The following is a 27,044-nucleotide window of genomic DNA, read 5'->3' on the forward strand; positions in this document are numbered from 1 at the left end:
AGTCTAGGAACTATGAATTCTCTGCTTTTATTCAATATAGTAAGAAATTACTATATATACTGTATTCATATACATGACAATGCAGATCAAGCATTCTTGATGTTATAGTAAAATGTTAAAGAAATGCAGTTACAATTTTTTGCCAGAAAAGCAAAAAGTATCTGCTGCTGTGTGAACAAAAAGATATAATTTAAAAAGCAACATAACTAATATTACACACATGCAACTGGAACACTGAGAAGACTTTACATCAGCTTGTTTACATGTCATCCTTTCCTGCTGCCAAATGTAAACATAACCATGTTGAAATATTTATCAAACTCTTCTCGTAAAAAAATCCTCACTTCATTTGCCCAGAATGAAAGCTTGTCATGCATCTGATAATCCAATGTTGAATCCGTTACGCAATATTTTCATATTCAGTGAGATCACCTTCAGACGTATTTGTCCCTCTCTGTTTTTATGAATGGCACCAAAGTCAGTGTGAGTCTTTAAAGCTGTCCATGCCATGATTGTGAGCCTTATTAGCTTTTTCCCAGAAGGTAGCGAGAAACATTCTCGTAAACCACAAAGGTGATGCAGCAGGCAGGAGTGACACGGATCACGTTGGGGATGATGCCTTTGTAGAAACCGATGGCGCCTTCGTTCCTGCAGAGAAATGGAAAGCATGATTCAAATTGGACATAACTTAAAGGGACAGTTCACCACCGCAGCCACATTTAGAAACAGAGGGTAGGATTGCATGTTTATCCTCTCTGTGAGTGGATGGGTCTCATACCTCCATGTCCGTCTGACGACATCAATAACTCCATTGTATGTGTTGTGCTGGTCTTGCAGGCGGGCTCGCACCACCTGATACGGGTATGTTGTGGCCACAGCAAATATTTTGGATAAAGCCGCCATTGTGATGTACTCCCATGCGCTCTGTTTAAACAGAAGGAGGGAGGAGTGAGCAGAGCAAGGGTGGGGAAAATGATGATTCACTTCTTTAACTGCTAGTTATCCACTGTGGGCTCAGTCCTATTAAACTGTAAAGCTTTATGACTATTATCACTGAGCATGTTTCCAGACCGTTTGTGTCTCGTGTGGTTAATGACTCACCAGCTTCGCATCTGAAGGCGCTTTCCTGTATTTGTTGTAGTCTCTCTTCAGCTCTTCGTAGGCCATGAACTGCAGCGCTCCGTGAGATGTTCCGAACAGACCAGGAACATAACCCTTTGACAGATAAATGCTCTGAAAGTCAGTCTTACATTCCACTACATGGTACAACAACCTACCTGCTTAATTAAATTACGTTTGATCAGATCTATACAGACAACTATCATTGCAATTACCCAGCCAGGCTGATAGAATTAACATAAAGCGTAATATGTCAGGCTGTTATTTCCATTATTCATGGCCTGTAAGTTCTCCACTACAGCTGATACAGGTTGTCGATGCCCTCTAGTGGGGATTAATGAATTCACATAAAAAGGATTTACAGCCTTGTAGGATAAAGGTCAACTTTTGCTGAAGTAGTGTGGTAGTTTAACCTGATTAGTCCTCTACAAAACAGCTTAACATAATCATTGCATATATTGCTGTATTACATTAAAGTGAAAATATATGGTGATGTATTACCTTGTAGAGTCCTGCCACTCCCTCATAGCGGTAGATCTTGATCAGAGCATCTACCATCCCCTTGTACTGTTTACTGCTGGGGTCAGCGTTGTACTGCAGCACCAGCCGGGTCTTGGTCACCCAGATCGGGTTGGTTATGGTGAGGGTTATGATGCCTAGGTGAAAACAGGCAATGTTAGAACGAGGCTGACGTTTAAAAAAGAGACTCTGCAGTACCTTCAGTGTTTAGGAATATTGTTCTCACACACGGCCAGCTCTGTCAAACAGTGCTTTTTTCCCTCTCTCTGTATATTTCTGCAACTCAAGACAGGATGAAGTGGTTCTCCCTCAGCAAGAGAAGAGCCACTTAGTCAAGTAAGATTGATTGTGATGTGCTGGTGGTGGCCAGACAAAACAGTTTAACAGACTGCAGTGACTGAAGTTGGCAGAGCAGGGGATGGTAATGATATGTTCAGTTGTGGTTCCGTGTGGCAAAACATTTATACAAAGACGTCAGGAATACAATTTGCCTAAAAAAGTACAGGCTAGTATAGTGCTATTTGCTATGATGCAATAGTAGTGCAATTGTAGGTAAAAACTAGAATTACCAACTCACAATTGTATGCCTTCCCCAATCGGTCAAGTTATAGTTTACATTCATTTAGAATTTGCGTTCATTTTGGAAAAAAGTTCTGAATATTCTCAGTTTAAGTTGGTCTATTTAGGAGAAAACAAATTGATTATTTGTTGATATACAAAGTTATAAATCTGCAAATTGATTTGTTGTTTTCTCTTGTCTAGGCCCAATTCAGGGAAATGTCTCTTTAAAGACACGGTGCTTATGATATTATCGTGATTCTGGGCGCAAATCACAAGGCTGTCCTTGATAAATCTGATTACTAAGTATGATTTGGTTAGGTAATTTACTACAGGCATAAGACACGGCAAGCAGCAGCATGTGTGGTGTGATGAGGTTAACCCTTGGAATTGAGGGGTTTTCTAGACGAAAAAAACAACTATTTTTTTCATGTTTTTTTATTATAAATTAGTGAATCAAATCTAAGAGAATATTCCGTTTTGTACGCACCCCTTTTTAATATAATGGCCCTAATAAGCTGTCTGACTCCCATTACAACCCTAAATTCCACCTTTGCACAATTTGAATGCCAAATGGAATCAAGTCAGATGTGACTACGGATTGCCTTAGAAATGATTTATTGTTGAGAAACTAAGTCATACTTTTGAGAAAAATGATCATCATGTTGTTTTTACATTATTGTGATACATTATTTTGAATTATGAAGTCATTATTTAAAAATACTTTGGCATTATTTTGATGTACTAGGTCATTACATTGAGATATCGAGGCATTATGTCGAGGATGTTTTTTATTGTGAATTACAGGATCTATTTTAACATTGGCTAATATGGGCTTCCCTTAATTCTCACTAATTATTTTGGAGCAGCTTCATTTCCAGCCCCTAACTCCCCATGTCCAGCAGGAAGCTGACCCATGTGACCCTAAAGTGAACAGAAGGGGCTGTGAACTCTGCCTCCTGTCAGCTGAGGCCAGTTAGGAGCAGTATGATCTGGCTGTTGTTGTTGACTATGTGCTAATAATGTGGGTGTGTTAGCATGGCAGCAGTGTTCAGATCCATGCAGAACTAACCTGCTTCGGCAGCAGACACCAGGTGTTCTGTTGCAGTCAGCTCCGTTTGACGGCCCTCCTTCGTGTACCCTTTGATTGCATTGTAGCTGTGAGGGAGATCAACATGGGAAATAGGATGGTTACAGATCATTAAAAAACAAATCTAAAAAAGTATCATGATACAACAGGTTTATGGCTTCCTTACAAAAAGAAGTAGAGACCCCAAGATGCTCCAGCACCCCAGATATTGGGTGTCACTCCTTGGTAGAGTCCTCGTAGTCCCTCCTGCTGCCACACACTCTTCATACAGTGCATTATGCCACTGTACTTAGGTCTCAAATCCAAGCCATCACTCACTACATTGAAAGGACAAAAAAGACCTTTGTAAAAAAAAAACAGATCTGAATTCAACATAAGACCAACATAATTTATCAAATGAAATAAGGTAACCCATAGCCAGTGGTGAAAAAAAGAAACAAGGTGAATTCATTCAAATACTACTTTTACTTTACTCGAACATTTCCATGTTATACTACTTGATAATTCTACTACAAGTTGGAAGCAAATGTCGTACTTGTACTCACTTAATGTATTTGAAAAGATACGTTACCATTTACTTTGCAGGTTCATATTAATAATACAATTTTTTTTATCGACGACTGAAATATGACACATTATTATGGATTCAGATACTTGGCAGTATACAAAGTAATACCGCCAGCAAAATTAAAATAATTAAAAAATTGAAAAGATTCAATTCAAGCCTTTTTTTCCTAATTTCTACATAGCTGAATATCAATGAAAATCTTAGGTCACAGGTTCCTCCAAGTAAATACAAATAGAATATAAATAGTGCAAGGAGAGTCTATTGGAATATGATATATTAGATAAATAATTTGTAAGTTGCATAATGAGTACTTTAAGTGATGGAACTGTAAGTATATTTTGATGGGAATACTTTTGTACTTTTACTTAAGTTACTTTTCGAATGGCAGATTTGTACCCAGGGGCGTAGCTGGGGGGGGAGGTTAGGATGATTCCAAGGGCCCAGCACTGGGGTGGGGGGCCCAGAGAACACTATTATTATCTTTTTATTAATATGGTTTTATTATTATTATTATCCTAAAGTAAGTTAATGTAGATGACTCAAAAGTATAATTGCCTGTATTAAAAAAAACGTCACAAAAGAAACAAACAGGTGCTTGTTACTCTGTTTGACAGAATGAGCACCCCTCCCTTCATTCATTGCATGGTATGGGCGCCTGAGCAATGGAGCAAGCGGAGCAGGTGCATCCCCACAATTGACCTTGGGGGAGCAAACGTGTGCTTTTGCACCCCGACTTTTTGATCATATGAAAAATATGATATGTCCCCTCCAATATATCACTGTAAACATAAGTATGTAATTTCAATCGAATTAATAATACGCAATGAAAGAACTTGTGCTGATTATAGACACTTAATAGCGAGTTTTTAAGTTTCCAAAGATTGTGACCCCCCCCCCCGCATTTCGCTCACAATGGTTTGATCAACTGCCTCCCACCCACAGCAGTCCTGATGCAGGTAGGCTGAGTGTAAATCACCGCGACCAGTCTGTCATTGGTGGCAGACCTTTTCAGTAAGTTGTTCAAACAAAGAATATGTTAGACATGTCTTTACTTCTACCACTCAATACAATAAAACACATTTATAATCATCACCTTCTCTTCATTTTCGCTGCATTGAATTACAGGTCACTCTTTATGTTAGCTAGCAGTTAGCTGACGTTTGCTAGCTAGCTAGTAACATCAACCAGTGTGTGTGTTTGACTAGCTAGCTACCTGGTAGATCGAAGCCCATTAGAGTTTGAGTTTATTAGGATCCCCATTAGCTGTTGCATGACAACAACTAGTCTTCCTGGGGTCCACACAAAACATAAAACATTACATTCTACAAGACTTTTACAGAACATAAAAAATAAATAAAAAATAAAAAACTGATTTCCGAAGTCCATTTTCCTTCAAGCATTGACTTTCATATTTTCCATCATATACCACTTATTTTCTGATTTCATTTAATTGGAAAGAAAATAATGATAATGATAATAAAATAAGAATAAAGTACTTATATCTATCTGCATTTACAGATGCCAGCCTTCAATTCTCTTAAGGTACAACTAACTGAAATAAAAATAAAAGAAGAATGAATTATAGAATGATAGAAGATAATATGATAGAAGCCTATCTCCTACTGTAACTAACCTGCACACTGTGTGTGTGTGTGTGTGTGTGTGTGTGTGTGTGTGTGTGTGTGTGTGTGTGTGTGTGTGTGTGTGTGTGTGTGTGTGTGTGTGTGTGTGTGTGTGTGTGTCTGTGTGTGTGTGTGTGTGTGTGTGTGTGTGTGTGTGTGTGTGTGTGTGTGTGTGTGTGCCAGCCAACCAGGTAGAACATGGCAGAAAAAAGAAAAAATCATGTATTCAACCCAGTTCAGTGTATTCATACGTGTATTGCTCTCCTGTGTAGAATGATGTGGTGACTGTGCAGACTCAGGGAGGAGGCAGAGAAGGAGAGAAAGAGACACAAGAGTTACAGGTAATGGGATATCAGACAGCTTAAAGTGTAGGATAACATCCCTAGTCAAAAAATGCTATAGGAATCTCTATACGTTTTTGGAACCCTATAGGAATCCTTTAGGATCCCATAGGATTTTGAGACAGTTCTGTGCTCTATATTGCAGGAAATTGCACGTACAGGTGTTATTGATGACAGAAATGTGATACTCCAGTCAGGGAAAATCTCAATAGAGGTGGAGGCAGGTAATGTTGCTGCACTAAGAGATGAGATGCAGACTCTCAGAAATGGATGGGATGCTATTCTGTCTGAGGCATCAATGGTAGCTAAGGAAATGGAGGTTCCACCTCATTTCAAAAAAGAACTTTGCCGTGAGAGGAGGAGGAAGAGGTTTCATGATGAAACTGCTGAAGGAACAGGTCAGGAGGATAGGCCAGAAACAACATTCCGTAACACTGTGTTTTTCACTGCCATGGACCAGATCATAAGTGACTTGGACACTCGGTTCCAAACAACAGCAAATATTGTTGAAGAATTTGCTGCCATACTTAAAATTGGGAAGTTGAGTGACAGTGTCATGGCTTCTGTGTGTCAGCCACTGAGGGAGAAATACTCACAGGATCTCACAGATCAGTTTGAGAGTGAGATAAGGCATCTCAATAAAATATTTTCTGCCACTTTCCCCCCTGATTGTAGCTCTCTTGATCTACTGAATGCAATATACAAGATGGAACTCCAGAGCATTTTTGGAGACGTTTGCATTGCCCTCAGAATTTTCTTGACGCTCCCAGTTACCGTAGCTGGTGGTGAAAGATCATTTAGTAAGTTGAAACTTATCAAGAGCTATTTAAGATCTACCATGTCGCAAGAGAGGTTGAACAGCCTTGCAATGTTATCGATTGAAAGCAAGCTGGCTCTGTCACTTGATTTCAAAGAGCTCGTAAAAGATTTTGCCACCAAGAAGGTCCGGCGATTGGCGTTCGGGATTTAGGGATAAAATCCAGTCTATGACAGGATTGTGGGATGTTTCCCTGACAGGCTCCAGCCCACATGAACAATTACTATCTGATGCATAGTCCTCTAGCACTACATTTTTCATTGTTTGCTGTAAGTGTGTTCATGTCCTGAGAGTTTATTGTTTTATAATTGTGTTCAAATCTTCAGTTAATTTATACTTTTGTCCTTGTGTTGTTCAAATCTTAATTTAATAAGTCAAAGAATGTTGAGATTTTTGTTTGTTCATTCCTGTATTGGGTGTACATTTCAATTAAATAGACAGAAGATAAAGTTGATAGTCAGTGCATGTTGATTTCTTGCAGTCCATTACAGTTCATTAACTTCAACAGGGTTTTCGAGGTTGGGTTTCATCATGTCGTTTAGGGGGTGGACGCAAGGTCATGACCCACCAGTATCCAAGAATCCTGAATTGTCCCCACCAATAGCTCAACACTTGTCACTCGCGCCTCCTCGAATTACTTGCGCGTGTAACAGGTAGGGCTTTAGCACTCTGCTGAGAAAGGCAGCAACCCGGCCGCTACAGCAAAAAAGCTAGTGCTCTGCCCGCGACAGTTCAAAATCTGCTTCGTAAAAGGTATATCCAAGCAGGGAACGATTGTATACTACAGAGCACATCAAAATGTAAGTGTCTGTCAACCTAATAGTGTGCTTGAGTAGACTATTTGTGTTGGAGATGGGATTACAGAGAGACAGGACAAGTAACAGCTTTTGTATGTTGAGTATCAGAAAATATTGTCACAAGAATAGGGGAAAATATGCCCAGCTAGTGCGACTCAAGGTTCTTTGGTAGACTATTGCATTGGTCCATTCATTGAAGATGAACGCAATGCGACATCCTTTACTAGGCTCACCCACCAACAGTTCAGGTGCTGAACTTCTGAAACGCGCACTCGCATGGATTGGGGGCCCACAAATAGATTCTTTCATGGGGCCCAGAATTTCCAGCTACGCCCCTGCCTGGCGGTATACAAAGTAATGTATCTCCACCCTCACCACCAGCAAAATTAAAACATCACTAATTATAATCCAGTGATAAAATATATACTATTCCAAAAATGAACATTCTGCATTTCAAGATTCAAGATTCAATTCAAGGCTTTCCCCCCTAATTTCTAAATAGTTACAGTGTAGAATATCAATGAAAATCACAGGTTCCTCCAACAGCGCAACACAATAAAACAGATACAATAGTTAAAATAGTGCAAGTAAATACAAATAGAATATAAATAGTCTATTGGAATATGATATATTAGATAAATAATGTGTAAGTTGCATAATGAGTACTTTAAGTTATGGAACTGTAAGTATATTTTGATGGGAATAATTTTGTACTTTTACTTAAGTTACTTTTCGAATGGCAGATTTGTACACCTAACTTAAGTAAAATATCCTTCCACCACTGCCCATAGCAGCATGGTACCATGGTGAAATCTATTTTAAGATGTCATATTTCCAAATGGCATGAAAGTGGATAAATGCAGATGACTTTAATGACATTATTACTATGGACAATTGTCAATCACGTATCGATAAAGTACAATGTATTACAGTAGCCTACCTGCAAACCTGATTTTGACCAGGTCCAGAGGGTGAAGCACCATTGTTGACACCACACCTCCACTGAGTCCCGCGACCAGGTTTTCTATCTTCACATGGCCCAAGACCTGCTTGACATGTCCGGCTAAAGAGACAGCAGACACGGGCTTGCTGGACTGTGTCTCCGTGACGTTCACGGTACGGTGATTTGGAGCGGAACTCATGGTAACTGGTAATTAACTCCTGTCAGCTAGCGAATCAGTCAGTATGGTAATGCTAAAGTCTGTTAGCAAACACTTAGAATAAACCACATTGACACAGCTACCCTACACACTGTACTAACTCCTTGACACGCCCTCATTGTAATTGCATTTTAGCAACGGAACCACGTTTTAAACATGTGGTGATACTCCATGGCTGAGGTAACGCATTACATGTCAAGGAGCACAGCAGTGCGCTACTACTCGACCTTGCTACTAGTATCAAGTAGAAGCAAATTAAGAACAGTGCTTCCGGTCATAAACTTCAAAATAAAACCAGTTTAGAAGAACACCATAAATCCAAGTCATTATCTCGGCCCTATTCTCTCATTACACTTCTTTATCAAAGACGGTTTATCAACATATATTTGAATTAACGCTACCCTCCAGTGCCTTGTCACAAAGCAGAACATGTAACTACTTGTTTGAAGACCTCATCGTTTTATTGTCGATCTTTCTTTGCTAACTTTTGCAACTTGACTGGCCGTTTCTTTAAAGTTGTCGGTGACGCAGCCCACGCAGCCGGAGGACTGGACATCCCACAATGCAACACGGCCAAATGAATTTCCTCCTCGACGTCAACACATGGCCAGTAGTTGCTAATATTGTTCTTTTTTAACCTAAACACAACGGCCTTTTTTAAGAGTGTGTCCGTTTTCAGTCGTCTGCAAAATGAAAGTTAAACTCCTCTCGAGGAACCCGGATGATTATGTCCGCGAGACAAAACTAGATATCCAGCGTGGTAAGTGATAAACGTTAAACTTGGATAGGCTAAACGCAGTATGCTAGTAGTAATGCTAGCCAGAAAACATCAGCCCTTCACATGTTGTTACTGCATTTTGCACATTAGGATATTGTGATAAAAATAAATACTTTTAACGTAAATATATCTGGAGGGACAACATTTCGTGTTTTAAGCTACGATAAAACCAAAAACAGCAAATATGATGCATTTCAAATATCCGCTTAGTGTTTAATGTCAGCTACAACATTAGCATCCATTTAAAGTCACTAAAATTACATTGAAAGTAGGTGTATATCATATTTGCAGGTTTAGTTTTTAAACCAATAAAACAAAAGCAAATGGCATGTCCATGAATTGCAACTAACTCATGACAATTAAATGTATTCCAATGAATCAAACTTATGCATTCAACTGAGTTTATCCCTGAACCTATACTTAACATAGAATGATCTGCATATTCATAACACAGTATCATCGTATATATAAGTTAATTGTCCTTCCAACTCATTAATGATTCTCTTCTCTCTGTTAGTTCCAAGAAACTATGACCCATCCCTCCATCCGTTTGAGGTGAGCAGAGAGTACACCCGGGCCCTGAATGCCACCAAGCTTGAGAGAGTGTTTGCCAAGCCTTTCCTGGCCTCTCTGGATGGACACAGAGATGGGGTGAACTGCTTGGCCAAGCACACCACCAACCTCTCCACCCTTTTATCTGGCTCCTGTGATGGGGAGGTAACTATCTGAAAAAGTGCCATTTGTTGAGCCTTTCGTTTGGAACTGTGAAATTATACACACAATTCTGTAAATGTATTTTGATATGATTCATAGGTGAAAGTGTGGAATCTGACCAAACGTGAATGCGTCCGCACTCTGCAAGCACATGAAGGTTTTGTCCGTGGAATGGTCGTACGCCATTGTGGAACGTCTTTCTTTACGGTAACTGCAGCCCTTCTAGAAATTGTTTTTCAGAATTATGAGTGTTTTGTCAGCTTACCTCTAATACATCTTCTCTTTATATACCTGGGCATGGTGACTCTAACAGGTTGGTGACGACAAAACAATCAAGCAATGGAAAATAGAGGCACCAGCTTACGGAGAGGAAGAGGAGCCGCTCAACACTATTCTGGGCAAGGTGAGATCAGCAGGCATTTACAGTAGTGTTATCATCAAAGACAGCTGTGGATACACAATGTTAATGGACAACAATACACTAAAAGGGAAGGATCTATCTAGAATTTAAATACATGCATTAGGGGTGTAACGGTATCCGTATTTGTCCCGTACCGTCACGGTTCGGACGTCACGGTTCAGTGCATGCAGTCACACAACGAATACGCCTTTTTTTTTACGAGTGGGAATAAAGTCTGTCATTCAGGGCAGTATCCATTACACTATTTATAATCCAGGGGGCGGTATTGCGCCTAAAAGCTGTTTGCCAGCCGCCCTTAAACAACAAATGAAGAACAAGAAGAAACACAACAACAAAACGAACAAAATACAAGAAAAAGAAAAGTTAGTATGGTGAGTTCAGATAAGACACAGGAGCTAGAACCCACCTGCTTCTTTTAAATCTGCTTTGGGAACATTTCGGGTTCCATGTGGACTACAACAACGATGAAGTGTGCGAGTGGAGGATCGGACGAGGACGGTGTGTCGGCGTTGTTCGATTGCCACTCACCGGAGTCCGGCAAAAAACAACAGCAGTTCAACAGCTGATCCCCGCTGTTTTTAATAAACCAATAGACATGAAAGCCGTGAGACCAAAATAAATGCTATGCGCTCTTGAAATACTTTCTTATTATTTATGATGTAATATTTTCAAGATATTCTTTTTAGTTTTACAGCTTGATGAAACCTTTTTGTTTGACATCAGCCATTAATAATAATATGATAATATGGCCATCTGTGTGGTGCTGTTTGTGGTTTGTTTTTAACTGTTTAATACAGTTAATTATTCAAAATGTCAGAGTTCCTTATTTTTAAACTGAAACATGCACTACTGTTCAAATTTTTTTTTTGCTTTTTCTTGTTGTAATAATAATAATAACTGGGATTTCTATAGCGCCTTTCAAGGGACCCAAGGTCGCTTTACAGGAATAGGGCAAGCACAAACAAAACAAAACAAAGGTCAGACAGACAAAACAACAGATTTAAGGGCCGAAAGCCTTGATGAACAGATGGGACTTGAGGGCCCTTTTGAAGGCGTCCAGTGTGGGGATGTTGCGAATCTCCGCAGGGAGAGCGTTCCAGAGGGTGGGGGCTGCCACACTGAAGGCTCTGTCCCCGAAGGTTGTACCGATCCCATACCGAACCGTGACCCCCTAACCGAGGTACGAACCGTGACTTCTGTGAACCGTTACACCCCTAACATGCATACATCAACACACCTCCACCTATGTGGCCACACGTGCATATCCATATACATTCTGAAAATTGAAGAAATAAAATACATTTTCAATTCAAAGATTTGCCCTTACTGTAAGTATACTGTGAAGTGAAATCAGGCCCTATAGTGGATACATAGATGCTTTATTTTAACAAGGTCCGGCAGTGGCTCAGTCATTAGGGGATTGGACTGTGAGCCGTAGGGTCGCCCGTTCAAGTCCCCGTCCAGACCTAAATATGGAGTGTGGACTTCTACTCGGAGAGGTCCCAGTTCACCTCCTGCCCTGCCGTGGTGCCCTTGAGCAAGGCACTGTGCACCGGGCACCCCCCTTCCCCCCTCACTCCCATTGCTCCCTGGGCGCTGTACAATAGCTGCCCACCTCCTGGTACTAGGATGGGTTAAAAGCAGAGAACAAATGGCACTGTGCGCTGTGTGCTCTGCATGTGTGACCATTAACGAGGGTTTCATCCCTCCCAATATTATTATTATTATTTCATCAAATATATCTATTTCAGTTATTAGTTTAAATATAATTTTCTAAATTGTGTTTATGTAATCAAGGTGATTTCCTTGTTTTTAACTTTCACTTGCAGAAGGCTGTCTGATTTGAGTTACTCTTTATCGCTAGAATACAAACAAATAAAATCACCTTGATTCGGCTGAATTCTATCCACGAGGGAGAGGTTGTGAATATCACATTAATCAAAGAGGATTTGTATTCCGTTTACAGACAGTCTTCACAGGACTGGACCATCACAGGAAGGAGGGTGTGTTTGCAACATGCGGCCAGCAGGTGGACGTGTGGGACGAGCAGAGGAGCAGCCCGATCCGATCCTTCACCTGGGGCGTGGACAGCTTCAGCGCCGTGCGCTTCAACCCTGTGGAGGTCAGGCACCATGCATCCACCCCACTCAGTGAAGACCACCTGTCACATCAAAGCCTGCTGAAATCTTTAACCCTTAAATGGGATGGCACATATGCACATTGCTATTATCTAATATATCTAGGCTAAAATAATACAATTTCATGATACTTTTAAAACTATGACCCTATTTTCCCGAAATATATTGCCTGTTATATATACATTTTATATTTGATTGCACCTGTGTTTCAACCATGTTAGATCATTATGACACCCACAATACACCAATATTACACTTTTACAAGTCAAATGACACCAACTAAACCCATATTTCACTAATGTTACATCCATATGACTTATTACATCTGATTATCTGTAGAGTATAGAACTCAAAACGAGTATATCTGTGAGTGTTTATACCTGTTTCATAACCCCATCTGGTCAATGAATACTGAAACCATTGAAGTAAACAATATCTTAATATCTTTCCACAGACTGAACTTCTTGCTAGTTGTGCCTCTGACAGAAGTATAGTGCTGTATGACATGAGAGAACCAGCACCTCTTAAAAAGGTAAGGCTTGCTATTTAGTTGCTGCATTTCTATTTCTGATTTATTCACTATATATTCATTGTATAATGTTTGTATCTTTGTGTTTTCTTTTGAAAAAGGTTATTATGACAATGAGGAGCAACACAGTATGCTGGAACCCTATGGAAGCCTATTACTTCACATGTTCAAATGAGGACTACAAGTGAGTGGAGGATGATTGTTACAGTGAAAAGGATCCACATATCTATTGTATTTTCCTGTTTACAAGCTCAGTAATTTATCCTCAAACAGGAAGAATTCCACATGTACCTAACACATGTAAAGTCAAGCTCTGCACTATTGATAGACTTTCAAAACATTTGAGCTTTCCACCTCAACTCAATTTGCTTTAGAGGTGTAATTCAGTTTCTTTGTCTCTTCAGCCTCTACACATACGACATGAGGCACCTGGAGAAGCCGATCACTGTGCACATGGATCATGTCTCTGCAGTGCTGGATCTGGACTATTCCCCAACTGGGAAGGAGTTTGTATCTGCCAGTTTTGACAAAACCATCCGCATCTTCCCTAAGGACGGAGGCCACAGTAGGTTAGTGTGACCCTAAACACCAGTTAAAAACATACACTTGAATTGTCATTGTTTAGTTATTTTCACCTATATTTAAAGGTCCCCTATCATGCTATTTGTAGGCAATAGCATAGGTCTCAGATATATGAAAATATAAAAAAAACATTTCTATGAAGTGTTTTGCTCAAAATACCAAACAGATCACCCATTCTAGCCATGCCTCATATCCCTCTATTTCACTTCCTGTTTCAAAAGTGCTGATTTGGGGTAAAAAGCTTTGAAAAAAAGAAAAAGGAGGGGGCTGAGCTCATGCGGGACCCGGCAGCTACTGTCTAAACTAAATACTGCCGTGATGAAACGCCATATCATGGATTATCAAGGGTTATTTCTGAAACAGTCTGGAGCTTCTAAATGGCTAGCAAAGCGGATAACAGTTAATATTTGGCAAAGCTAATGTGTGGATGCTAACTGTTTTGGCTGACCTTCTCAACAACAAAAACCAAAGCCATTGTTTGGTTGCTATGTGATGTAATAGTACATGCCGTAATGTTTGAACATCAAAGCTGCAGTACAAAAAGCCACTGTTGTGTTACAGTCAGCAGGCTCATGTAACCCGTGAGCAGTAGGGGTCAAATTGCCGATAAAACTTTGGCTCTGATGCGGCCGTTTCTCTGGCTGCAGTCACCACTCTGTGTACACGAGCAATGTCCCGCCCACAGCGCTATCTGATAGGCTATTACTGAAGATTTTCCGGGCGGGAGCCAGCCAGAGAGGCGGCACCTTCTCAGATTACAGGCAGGTGCGAAAGAACGCAGACTGAAGCAAGCAGCAGCACTGAGCGGCAGGGCCATACATGTGTTAAACCGAAGTTCAATAAACATCCTTATCCTCTATGCTGAAGTTGCAAAAACACCACGATCTTATGATCCAATTCTATCAGTTTCCCAGTTACACAGGGATGCGGGAAGTCAGTCAGAGTTGGGGGTGCGTGCAGCGTCTCGCAGCGGAGTAACTGTGGTGCGGAGGGGGGGGGGGGCTGCGAGTGGAGCCTCGCAGTTTTTCAGGTTGATATGTGAAGCTCATTAGCTAGCCAACATGTATTTAGCAAATGATTAGCAACATATTAGAAGTGAGGCTACTAGACTAACGTTAGGTGTACTGTAATAGCCTCACTTTTAATAGTTTGCAAAACATTAGCTAGCACTAGCATTTTGCAGTTGCTAGCAGCTTATTGGGATTTTATGCTAGATAGACAGATATAATAAATTAAGAATTTATTGTTAGTTAAGCATGTCAGCCTGCAGCCCCACTTCTTGTCTCTCTCTCTAACTCATTGCAGATGACTGCACTAAAGAAAAGGGCACAGAGAGGAAACCAGTTGTAAGATGTTTAAAAGTTAATTAAACATAATGTATGCTTAAATGCATTTCAAAGAAGTTGTGTTGGAGTTTGTGTTATTCTACATTTTGACACCAAGATTTTCTGATTTTACTGCAAATGTATATCGGTTCCAAATATCGGTTATCGGTCTCCTTGATTAATAATAATCGGTATTGGCCTTGAAAAAGCCATATCGGTCGATCCCTAGTTGAAACACTAATTAAATAGAGCGGTTTTCTTGTTGAGTGCAGTCCGAGTATCGCGGTTAGGGCTATATAATTTGACAACAAACAAACATGATATATAACATATGGTATTTCAGGCAGTAAAGAACTTTTAACGGCACACATTTTGACTTATAATAGTGAAAGCACAGGTGTAACGTTAGTGAAAGTCATTATTAATCATGCATTACATTTAGATTTGCCAGTTCTAAGGCTTCTATTCTGCGTGCTGGCTCACTGAAATGGCTTACTATGACACTTACTGACTGAACCTGAGCCATCGTCGTTGTTGTTGTTGGTTCCTCCTGTGCTTTCCATGCTATGGCAAGTCTAAATAACAAAGAAAAACCGAAAGATTTGATCCAAATCACACAAAGGAAGAAGTTGTGTGATGTGTTATAGAGCCACTAAGTGCATGGATATGTTACCAAATCTTAATCTTTTCAACAACCAAACCAAACCAAACCCTTACCATAGCATTGTCACATCATGAAACGGTTATTTTTTCTGTCATTTTGTCGTGGTTTTTTGAATGGTTTTCCTATAAAAACAACAACTGAATATCAATATAGTCTTGTCAATAGAGGTGTTGGATCAGAAAACCAGTATATGTGGTGTTTAAGAAGGCATAGAAACATTACATATCATGTAATTAAATGAAGTTAAAGCTAAAAAAAAATAGTACGGGATAAAAATCCAGAATCCAAAACATTGTTCTTATGTTTATGATGGATTTAATATCAGCAAAGTACTCCTGATCTGTGGGGAATCCTGTGTATTGCAACACTTGATTCTATCAAAGTACTTCTACTGGTTGTTTTTCTAACGGCTATTGAAAGGTATTGTTTTGCCCTAATGGGTTTTCTCTTTTTTCTAACTTTAGGGAAGTCTACCACACCAAGCGCATGCAGCATGTCATCTGCATAAAGTGGTCCGCAGACAACAAATACATCCTGAGCGGTTCTGATGAAATGAACATCCGACTGTGGAAAGCCAACGCTGCTGAGAAACTAGGAGTGGTGAGTCCTGCCTGCTTTATCATATATTTTAAGCTTCAATCTATTTAATAATTTAGGCCATTTTCTGATTAGTAGTTGTTCTTTGAGCCAATCAGCAGCTGCATTTTCCTCAGCTGCCAGGCACACTGCACCTCCCTCCACTTTAGCACCTGATCTTGTTTTATGAGTTTGCTGCATTCTTGGAAGCAGCCCTGGCCCCAGGCCCCCCCACAGCAGGGTAAGAGAGAGCGACTGTGCCAGGAGCCACGGCCCTACGGTTGCCAAATGCCCTGATGGATGCTGACTTAGGGTAGAATCACTCTCAATAAGCACAATGTACCAATTTGAGAGGCGACCGTGGCAAGCGGATGTCCAAAACAAACTCAATCTGTGTGGTTGTTTGACCAATCGGAGAAAAGATTCAGTTGAAATACCGGCAAATTCTTCCGTGACTTTTACTACCTGTAAGTACCACATGTATACATTTATACAGTAGGCTGTTATAGCAGAAATTACAATGTTTTTTTAATTAAAGATCCAGTGAAATGCTGGGAAGTGCTTCATAGCCCAAAATCCCAGTTAAAGCTGAATAATAAATATCAATTTCATCTCATGTGCCATCTCCAACAGCCATCTATCATTCCTAATCACATGCACTCTTGCTTATTCTCTTAATGCAGCTTCAGAGTGGAGAATTGGCCCGCTTTTGGCACTTGTTTTACTGTCACTGTATAAGAGGAGATTTATCCGCAAGCTTTGCACTTAAAGAGATCAGACAAGTGCTGCTCCTATCAGCAGTTTAAAATCAGCCAATCACTTAAAGCGAGCCACTCTGAACATAATGAAGCATTAACAATCAAGTTAAACCGAAAGGGGTCTTTAATTATCCAGAAATGCTGAATGTGTCGGGATCAGGGCTTCTCCAACAGCTGCTGCACATCTGCAGTTCTTCCCTTCATAACTTTGCACTCAGTGGACTCTGGCGGCAGTTTTTATTTTAAGGCAAAACAAGTCAAACTTTTTGTTTCCAATCGGGTCAAATGTTGGGTACTTCCCATGTTTTTAAAATCGCATCACTACACTTTGATTTAAGGTCGAAGTGTCAAAAAAACAAAAATGTGATGGATGAAATTGATGTCGCGTTTGTTTTTTCTACTCCATCAGGCAACAATTGTAGATTAATACAAATGTGGTCATATTTTTAGGTTTGTCATTCTACAAAAAAAGTTTATTTCAGACTTCAGGTTACATCTCTATTGCTAAAAGAAAGAAAGAAAGTTCAGAAATTCCCGTGTACACAAGAGCCACACGGGCACCCAATACAGTCAATGTGCAGACTCAACAGGAGGAGGGGAAACAAACATCCGGCACACCAATGACAGAATGACCCAGGGTCATAACACTAACCACGTCAAACAAGAGAAACTAGACTTGAACCTAAAAAGACACTTGTGTGCGAGCGAAACTGCAGCTGTTACACAGCCTGTGTAGTCAGCTGTATTGATTTTAAAATAGAAGAGTATCAGTTCCTCAGACCCGTGTGAGTGAGGCAAGTGGAATGCGGCACATATTGAGTCAAGTGCAGTAGCCCAAAGCGGCATGGAACAGTTCGACTTTGTAGGGCAGTTGCAGTACGTACTTAAAAGTACTGGGAAGTAGCTATTTTTTTTGTTTGTAATTCAGGCTTTATTTGTTCCCTTTAAACATTTTCAACAAACCTACAGATGATCTTAAAGTGGTCCTTTGAGGCTTTGTGGTTTCCCCCCTCCTGTTATATCGGTTGCTGTGCATGTAAATCCATTGGACTCCTTTGCTCACTTCTGTGACTGTTACACTAGCGCTTCTATTGGCTAGTGCTCCAACGCATTGTAGGCTAAGCGACAGGACATCTCAAAGCGGTTGACCAATCACAACAGAGCCTGTCTGCTAACCAATCAGAGCAGACTGGGCTCTGGTTTCAGACAGAGGGTGAAAAGAGGTGCTGCGGGAACAGAAAACAAACACAAACTGATGAACCAAACTGCCTATGGTAAACATCAGACACAGTTTTAAAGACTGACTTCCTGGTTCCCCTTTGAATTACTAACATGTTTTTAGTGTTGTTTATTTTGCAAGAAGGTACTATTACTAACATTATGAGCATAATTAAGATAGTATGGAAAAACTGTTTCTTCTCACTCAAATGACCTGTACAACCATGACTGCTTGTTTGTTTTGCCTCGTCGGACTTGTCGGTAAGACATCAGCAATTCATTTGGTGATGCAGTGTTATCGTAGCGGATAGAATGCCTAATCTCTGCCACTGTCTAGAAGAACAATGTTATCATCATGATCTGACGTCTGCTTGCAAAATCATTGACATAGTGGTCTCTCCTCTCAATGTATCCCATTGTTTGTTGCTGCATTTTCCATCCAAACCCGATCTGCAATTAGGACACGTTTCTTTGTACTTTTCTCAGCATCAGTTAGGCATCAGTTACTACTTGCACTAGCTGTAGTCTTTCTAATAGCTGTCTCCACGGTGCACTCACTCTTCCTCGGCACCATGTGCATTGTGCTAGTTGCAAGAGCACCCGGAGAAGTAATGCTCTGTTTTCTTAACTTATGGAATCCCATGTTTCTGCGACTGTCTTTGCAAAAATATATACAAATCATATGAGCCCCTATCTGACCAAAGTCCATGTGAAGCATCATCTTCTGCTCTCTCACATCCATCATGTTGAGAGCATACAAACTGTTCAGCAAGCTCACCCTGTGCGTATCGGGGAATGAGTTTAGTACGGCAGGATCAGCATCTCGCAGCTCTTCTCCAGCAAATTGAATCTGAGACAAATCACTGCTTTTAATTAGAATAAAAGCCTTCGAGGAGGGCAGCCTGAGCCAAGAGGAGTCCGAGGAGACGGCGGCTTTTATGAGGGAGACGGAGAGGGAGGGAGGGATGTTGTTGAGCTGGTGTCTTCACTTTTAAACAGACATTGATTCTATTTTGAATGAGCACAACGTCGAGCTGAAGTTACTGCTTACTGTACTGACAAACATTTTATAATGTAAGACGGCTTACTGTAACCGTCGGTAATTAACAACCTGAGCTGAATGCTAACTGCACATCGTGATCAGCGCTACTACGGTCTACTGGAAATACTCATATCTGGAACCAAGGCAAAAACATTAGATACTTATACTTTCTTATTTTAAAACAAGACCTATTTTTAGTTGTTTTTGTAAAGGCGACTTGTGGCCTCGTGAATTACGATTGTTGTGTCTCAGGTGCAACATTTTGGGAGATGAGCTTATTTGCGATCTTGCCAAGAGCTTGATGAAAACACTGACTGCAGTCTGGGATATAAACCTCTATGAACCTCACTACCAGACTGACTGCAGCCTCGAGCCATCTGCAGCTCTGTTTAAATGTTTCTTCCTCTTTCTCCTTAGAATAATGCTGCATTATTCTCTTTGTAAACGAGCTTTTCTCTTTTTTGAAATGAATGTTATTGGGATGTGTTTCCCACCAGCAGCCATGTTGTGTTCATGTAGTATTAACCTCAACAGTGGCCTAAACTTAACCAAGTGGGTGACAGAATAGTTTCTCCACAAGGCCCGTTTGAGCTTTGGTAACATAACGATTTTGTCAACTGCTTCCAAGGTCAATGATACAATTCTGTTTGAGAACTTGCTCGCAAATTGTTAACGGGAAAGTTTTCTACCTTTTTTAAAAGTTTACTTTAATGTTCACCTAAAATAATATTTAGTCCACACCTCAATGTTTTGTACCTGCTTCAACAAAGAATGAATATAATCTTTAAATTGTCCTTTTCATGTCTTGTTCTGTCTCTCAATCCACTCTCCCCCCTCTACACTTTCTCTTATTATAAACCTGTACCTGACCGACCCTCCTCCCTTTTGTCATGCAGCTCGCCCCCAGAGAGAGGCAGGCCGCCAACTACAGCCAGAAGCTGAAGGAGAAGTACCAGCACCACCCTCAGATCAAGCGTATCGCCAACCACCGACACCTCCCCAAGATCATCTACCACCAGACCAGGGAGCAGCGGGTCATGAAGGAGGCTCGCCGCAAGAAGTACGTGTTCATTATTTTCCCTCTTACTTTTGGAGAAGAAAGGAAGCTAATTTATCTTGAGGCATGGCGCCCTGCGTGTCCATGTGGAGGTGACTTGGGCTGCTGCCAGGCTGGATGTGACCTATGCCGTCACAGCAGCCTAATGGAAAACCTCAGTGAAGGGACTGTCCCCATGACACGCTCTCAATAGCTTCTCCATACTCATTTACAGCTTGTATGGTGGATTGATTGTCCCAGTTTGCCCTGCCGCCCAGTGATTCATCGCTCGGTCTGCGGCTTTTCCCCCTAATTACTTCTTTTTGTGACACGTCACACTTGTGTTTGCACCGTGAATGATTTACTGCTCATGCATTATTTTCAGGGTACATTAGTGTGGCCACTGACGTAGGTGTTAGGTCAACAGTCTTATATTTAGTCAATTCTGTTTGCTCATCTCTCCCTCCATCCTCTCACTGAGATTGTTCACCAGCAGAATGAGTTTTTCACGGCTTTTACTCCTTTTGTTTTCCAGGGAGAGGAACGTCCGGAAGCACAGCCGGCCAGGAACTGTTCCTGTGGTGTCGGAGAAGGAGAAGCATGTTGTGACTGTGGTCAAATAAGCAGAGAAGAAGACAAAGGTGACCACCAAGAGATGAGATGGAGACCAAGATCACACACAGGACATGTTCCGACTGCTTTCACTCTGAAGAACTTTTTCATTTGTCAGTTGTGGGACCAGTTCTGCATCCTTTGGAGAACTGACACACAGACTTAATACAACATCAAAGTCATTTCAAAGGATCTCCTTTACACATGGTTCTGTTTTCTGTTCCGTTTGAGTGGCTTACCCCACATTTAGTTTTGATCAGGTTTGCATTTTCTATTACAGGATCCACAACCATGAAAATAAAGACTATTTCAGATTGATCCGGTGTCTAAAGAATGTCACATGACTCACCACAAGGACCAAACGAAATGTGTTGCTTGTGGTATTGTTATATCTTTGTTCCATCGGTAAAGAAACGTTATTATTAAAACTACTAAAGATGCCCTAAATGATGCGGTATGCTTCAAATGATTCCTTTTGACAATTTCTGAAGTCAAAGGTGTTCCGTTACATTTAGGCACACATTCCCTAAAATATATATTTGATGTATTTTGTGGTTTCAACGTGATAGATTGAACAACTGAGGCTGGTGTTATAAACATTGGGACAATCTCTCCATGATCCAGCATCTCGCATTATTCCAAACCCCCCCTCCTACTTTCTGCTCCACACATGGTCCATCAGACTGTCGTAGGTGTTTCCAGTCACTTCCATCAGACTGGAGGAAGTCATTGGACAGCGGACATACCTGTTTAGCCGTTTTTACTATGCCAGTGTGCAGCTAGCTTGACATGCTATCACTTTAATTGAAAAAGGGTTTTCAACAGTAGGCTGTTATTGTTTTTGAGCCCTAGCTTTGATTTATTTAAAAATGTCAGTAATTAAAAAACCTGGTCAATGTTAGACGATCCAACACACTTTTGGAAAGTATAGTTCACTTAATATATATGGAGCTAACACTGTTTTTGCTTAAATGTATTCAAAAGAAACTTCAAACTAAGTTTATACTCTGCAAACAGGATGACGTTTAGAAATTGTGATCTGAATGATAGTAAATTCAAACAACAAATTCCTTTCCCTCGTGTTCGACAACAAGGGTGCTAATTTACTTCGAGACCTAATGAGGCAGAGGCGACATCCACTTAATGTTGTCCTTAAATCCTATTACCACTGAGTGAGGGCTTGTCTTTGGGAAGGGGTCAGGGATCAAGAGGAGGCACTTCTGGGGTCAGAGCTGAGCAATCTGATCCAGGGATGAAGTCGCCTATTGAGTGTGCTGGGTTCAAGTAGTTTGAAGCAGTACAAAGTGAAACCTGAAGAGTTCAGCTTTAGAGAAATGTATGTTTGCTTGATTTTCATGAATGGATTATCAACCTCTTATTTTCATGATTCAGTGATGAGTGCATGGGCTACATGGCCTAGTTTGTTTCTTTGAAACCTAAGATACTGTATTTATTTTAAAATCAGACACTATTCTCATGAAACACTTTCTGTCTACTTCGGCCTATTAGAATTTCCTTTGCAGAATTGTTCTCTAGGCTTGACCAATCACAATCCTCAAGACTCAATACTAGAATAGACTATATTTAGTCTTTGGGCACATCAGCCTTTCATTTTTTCTATATATCTTATTTTAGGAGATAACATTGGATAACAGCAGTCCCATGTGACCACATACTAAATATAGTATCACAGGAAAATGACTATCAGATACTAGAAGGGGCCCGATCAAGTATTTGGTAAATTATCTCATATCAAATATATGCACATACATGAAGTTTATTTATTATAAATAGTATAAAAGAAGTGTTTCGTAATGTTACAAACATTGATTTGATTAATGATAATACTCGTGTGAAAAACGTTTATTGTTCAAAGCTTGTCAACACCAGATTTAAAAACTTATCAAAACAAATATTGTGAAATTATTTGTTATTATAAATATACTCTTTGAGAGCAACTAAGAGCTGGCTAAAGTCCGTACTTTTTTTTTACAATTGTTTAAGAAATATCCACAGACAGGGCTTGTGTAATTGTTTGTTGTTCCATTCATCATCACAGCCTTTCTCCCATCAGCTGGCATCAAAGCCTAAAAAGCGGCCTGATGGGAAGCGCTGCCACACCTGCAGTAACAGTCATTGTCACTAGTCATGTTCTGTATTTATCTCCCCTCTCACGGTGCTCATGATCCGGTTATGAAATATGCATCATGCTCTTCCTGGCACCGCTCCTCCAGTCCGTGTTTTCGCTGCTGCTATCCGCCTGCTGTCAATGAACATCCAGCGTCCTCTCGGCTTTATTCCTCTACGTGTTCCCATCGCTCCGCCTCCTCTTCCTATCTGGATTTTTTTTCCTCCTCTCTCTCTCTCTCTCTCTCTCTCTCTCTCTCTCTCTCTCTCTCTCTCTCTCTCTCTCTCTCTCTCTCTCTCTCTCTCTCTCACCTCCTCTCAATCTCTCTCTAATCTCTCTCTCTCATTGCATCCATTTTTGTGCATTTAAGAAATCTCCAAGAATTACCAACCTGGAGGAAAGAGCTAACCAGAGTGACAGAGGAGGGTTAAGGACTCAAAACAAACAAGGACCGGGACCGGGCATCTTTTATTCCACCATGCGAGTGAAACCTCTCTAAAGGATGGCAGCGATGGGTTAGACAGGATTTAACATGACTGCAAAATAAAAGGCAAGAGTTGGCTTTTTAAACCTCTGTATGTTTCTACTTTTTGTATCCCTGGATGGAGGCTTGTGTTAGGAATACCTGAAGGATGTAGTTCACAGCCTGTGCACTCTTGCTTCTTTTAAGGGCATCTTATTCTAACCTTATGTCAGAAATGTCCATGTGTAAATGTTCTACATATTGCTGTTTGCATTCGGCTGCAGGGTGTTTCATAACCCCGTTATAGGCATTTAATAGATGAGGATAAAGCCTGATATTGATATTTTGACGCTTATTTCTGCAGCAATGTGCATGATAGGCTACTCCTAACCGAGATGTCATGCCGCCTGTGAACCTCCAGCAAACCCCACTTCCAATCTGATATTTGACGGCTTGGTAACACAAATACCGACCGGAATGCTGCTGGTTGACAGTGCTTTTCTCGTTTTTATTGTAGCCAGCTGTGTGTAAAAGATGTCTGCTCCACACGGGCCCCGGGGCGGCCCTGGCCCTGCTGCCGCTGCCGCCGCTGCTGCTGCTGCTGCCTCAGCGGCCGGCGACATGCCGGACCTGAGCCACCTCACCGAGGATGAGAGGAAGATCATCCTCGGTGTCATGGACCGACAGAAGAAGGAGGATGCGAAGGAACAGACGATGTTAAAGTAAGGAGAAAGCGGATATAGTTGGAGCTGTTGCTGTTGCTGTGTGTGGGTTATTACACTCATACACTGTGAGATACTGGTGGCTCTTGACATCCTAAATGGTCGTTTACTAGCCGGTAGCACCAAGGTGACATCCATCTTTCCTTCGCCTGGTTATCACCTCTCGCCTCCCCCCGTGTGAAAACACTTTATCTCAATGTATGTGTATCGTTTTATAATGCGGCATACACTCATACCGCTTTCCCCCCACTTTGTTGTAGATATAGCTGTACTATAAGGGGCTGGGTTAGCAAGCAACGGGCGCCATTTTCACGTAAAAAGCACGTCAAATTGCTTAACCTTTCCTCACGAGCGTCACCCAGATTACACAATATGACACTGGAAAGAGCATTTAAGGTGTCCTTTGTGGCAATGGCGAACGCGGGGTGTGTGTGATTTCAAACGTTAGAGTCTCGGTAGATGCTGTCACCCCCCTCCCCATCGCCATCCCATCAACCCCCCCTCTCTTGTGTACAGATGTCGCTCGGAGCTGTTTCAGCACCACGGCGCTGTCCACTGTAGGGTTTTACTTCTTAAGGTGGACCGGACTGTTACCGCCATCATCGCTTTAACCTTTGGCGCGTGAGCCATAACTCTGCTTTATGGTGGAGAATTACACTCTATCGTCTTGCCCTGGCAATGAAAAACACACTTGGTTGTTAATTAAAATATTGGTCTGGCACTCTTAGGAAAGCCTGGCTAGTAAAGAGAGGAGGATTTAAAGAGGGTTGCCTTAAATATTCCCATCCTGTTGATTTTCATGTAGTTTGCCTTCTTCAATGAAAATGATGCACATGTGGATTTTGACTAGTGCTTTTGAATGTAGCATAAGGGAGCAGCTGATGAGTAAATCAATCAGAATTTCTGCTGGAGATCTCTGGCAGGTTTTTCTGTTGCTGCAGCCTCCACCAGCATAGTGACATCAGTGTGAAATATGTGTGCCACCATCACTGGGAGCCTTTTAGAGGCATTAGAGATGTTATTCTCCAGCATCAGGTACACATTTGCACTAAGGCAGCAGCATTCCTAATGGAGTGAACAGTGTGCAATCCCTACCTAGTGCTGCTGCATGATAAACATGACTCATGTACTCCAAGACACGGCTACCTCAGCCGCTGTGGTGCGTGCAGTGTGAATCATGCAGGCCTTTTCCGCCTTCCTTCCTCTTTCACTCGTCTCTCCCCCCTCCCCAATAGCTGAGTGTTTTTCCTATTTCTCTTTCTCTGAGGTAGAGAGGATTGTCAGTTTTAGTCATTCTTAGTCTGACCGTGATGTCAAAGCCTTGTCATCACTAAGCATGGGCAGAAGAGGACGTTGTTGTTTTTTTGTGAGGGACATGACTGACTGACTGTCTCACCATAATGTTAGGTAACTCTGATTGCAGGCCACAAAGTTACATTTATACAAGAAAGGTCAATAGCTAGCATGCTAATTTCCTTATAGATTTTTCTGTCATGCATGTCTTCGTAACTTCTGAGTTTATCTTGCTAGTTGGGTTCAACTGCAGCCGGCAAAAGACGTAGAGTTAATATTTAGGGCTGTCTGCCTCCATCTTGTTGTGTTTCAGGGATTCTGATTTGTAAGAAACGTGCAGGACCTCTTAATAGTTATGTTGTCTTTCACCATTTCATTCAGCATTTACTTTGTTGTGTCTATATGAACAAGGTGACTCATCATTACAGTACATCCCTAGCTTCTTTACCTATGAATCACAGCAGCAGAACACATTCTAAAGCAGCTTTAATGTGCTCAGGCCTGGCATAGGTACGACTGCAGTGGATTAACTTGTCATTGGATTGGTTTCTAGCATTTTACAGCAGTGTCAGAAACAAACACCCACTCGGCATCATGCGACCCTATAGTCTGTGTGCATCTGTCGCAGTCACGGCCTAAACCCAACGCGGTTCGGGTGGCGTTTGGGGGAAAGGAGGCAGTGCTAACATCGAAGTGTGTAATCTAACAGAGGGAATCCTGGGAGGATGGAGGGATGGAGAAGAGAGAGAAGCCTCCAGCCGCAGAGCTTGCCAACTTGCTGTCATCTCACTAGTGCTACAGAGAGCGTGGATGGAAATCCATTGCTGCTGACTTGCATATAATTAGCTACTCACTGTTAGCCTGCTCTTTCTTAGTAGGCCTTTGAATGTCTGCAAGTACAACATGGGCTGCACCAATGAGAATCGATTCCTTAAAAGTCCATAAGACGGTGTAGTGACAGTGACCACCATATCCATTTGTTTTTTGTCCTTTGTTTGTGGCTCACTCGTGGGGCTGACCGACGAATAGACGCTTGTCTGTAGTTTGAGAGAAAACATATAAATGTCCAGATGCGATTGAAAAGTAAGATTCCAAAAAAGGCAAGAATAAATAAACGTTTTTAAACAAACTATTTGTCATATAAACTGATATTTCAATGTTAAAGGCAGAAGAACCAAGCTGTGACGCTCCCAACCAGCAAGGTCTAAAACCGGTTTGCTTCAGTCAGCCACACCAGTAGGCTGCAGCACCTCTCCTTTTATGCTGCAGCATCTCGACCTGCAGAGTAACGCACTCAAATAATAAATAAATAATATACACCACAGAATCTCAGGTTATACTCTAAAAAGACAAGATACTATAATCTAAGGAAATGGCTCCTACAGACGGCACTTTAAATATCTATAGGTCATTCTCAGAAGGCTGCAGGGATAGAAGTATATTTAGTGTACTTT

The 27,044-nt window shown here is 41.2% G+C and overlaps 3 protein-coding genes across 3 annotated transcripts in view; 2 read left to right on the forward strand and 1 right to left on the reverse strand.

Moving 5' to 3' along the window:
* Window positions 1-15: 15 nt before the first annotated feature.
* slc25a32b (solute carrier family 25 member 32b) lies at window positions 16-8,823 on the reverse strand. The gene is made up of 7 exons (XM_034103145.2): window positions 8,372-8,823; window positions 3,453-3,603; window positions 3,269-3,354; window positions 1,621-1,775; window positions 1,102-1,215; window positions 779-924; window positions 16-648 (listed from the first exon to the last, which is right to left on the reverse strand). The coding sequence occupies exons 1-7, from the start codon at window positions 8,571-8,573 to the stop codon at window positions 525-527; spliced, it is 978 nt and encodes a 325-aa protein (XP_033959036.1). The 5' UTR covers window positions 8,574-8,823; the 3' UTR covers window positions 16-524.
* Window positions 8,824-9,145: 322 nt separating this feature from the next.
* dcaf13 (ddb1 and cul4 associated factor 13) lies at window positions 9,146-21,607 on the forward strand. Its single transcript, XM_034103480.2, has 11 exons — window positions 9,146-9,351; window positions 9,887-10,086; window positions 10,183-10,290; window positions 10,397-10,486; window positions 12,471-12,626; window positions 13,097-13,174; window positions 13,273-13,355; window positions 13,576-13,740; window positions 16,207-16,342; window positions 20,233-20,396; window positions 20,908-21,607. Exons 1-11 carry the CDS (start codon window positions 9,282-9,284, stop codon window positions 20,993-20,995), a joined length of 1,338 nt encoding a protein of 445 aa, XP_033959371.1. The 5' UTR covers window positions 9,146-9,281; the 3' UTR covers window positions 20,996-21,607.
* Window positions 21,608-24,109: 2,502 nt separating this feature from the next.
* rims2a (regulating synaptic membrane exocytosis 2a) overlaps window positions 24,110-27,044 on the forward strand; it is a 156,829-nt gene continuing 153,894 nt past the window's right edge. The window contains exon 1 of the mRNA XM_071205816.1: window positions 24,110-24,297. Coding sequence (XP_071061917.1) covers window positions 24,110-24,297 — 188 coding nt within the window. The remainder of the gene's footprint in view (window positions 24,298-27,044) is intronic.

This window comes from Pseudochaenichthys georgianus, chromosome 16 (assembly GCF_902827115.2).
Source record: "Pseudochaenichthys georgianus chromosome 16, fPseGeo1.2, whole genome shotgun sequence".
Taxonomy (NCBI): Eukaryota; Metazoa; Chordata; class Actinopteri; order Perciformes; family Channichthyidae; genus Pseudochaenichthys; species Pseudochaenichthys georgianus.

What these genes read in the sequence shown, in the direction of transcription:
- dcaf13 (XM_034103480.2), top strand. Translation starts at nt 9,282, where the DNA reads ATGAAAGTTAAACTCCTCTCGAGGAACCCGGATGATTATGTCCGCGAG. An exon ending in CTGGCTCCTGTGATGGGGAG is followed by an intron (nt 10,087 to 10,182) that starts GTAACTATCTGA and finishes TATGATTCATAG; the next exon opens with GTGAAAGTGTGGAATCTGAC. An exon ending in GTGGAACGTCTTTCTTTACG is followed by an intron (nt 10,291 to 10,396) that starts GTAACTGCAGCC and finishes TGACTCTAACAG; the next exon opens with GTTGGTGACGACAAAACAAT.
- slc25a32b (XM_034103145.2), bottom strand. Translation starts at nt 8,573, where the DNA reads ATGAGTTCCGCTCCAAATCACCGTACCGTGAACGTCACGGAGACACAG. An exon ending in CGCCTTCAGATGCGAAGCTG is followed by an intron (nt 925 to 1,101) that starts GTGAGTCATTAA and finishes CTGTTTAAACAG; the next exon opens with AGCGCATGGGAGTACATCAC. An exon ending in GTCGTCAGACGGACATGGAG is followed by an intron (nt 649 to 778) that starts GTATGAGACCCA and finishes ATTTCTCTGCAG; the next exon opens with GAACGAAGGCGCCATCGGTT.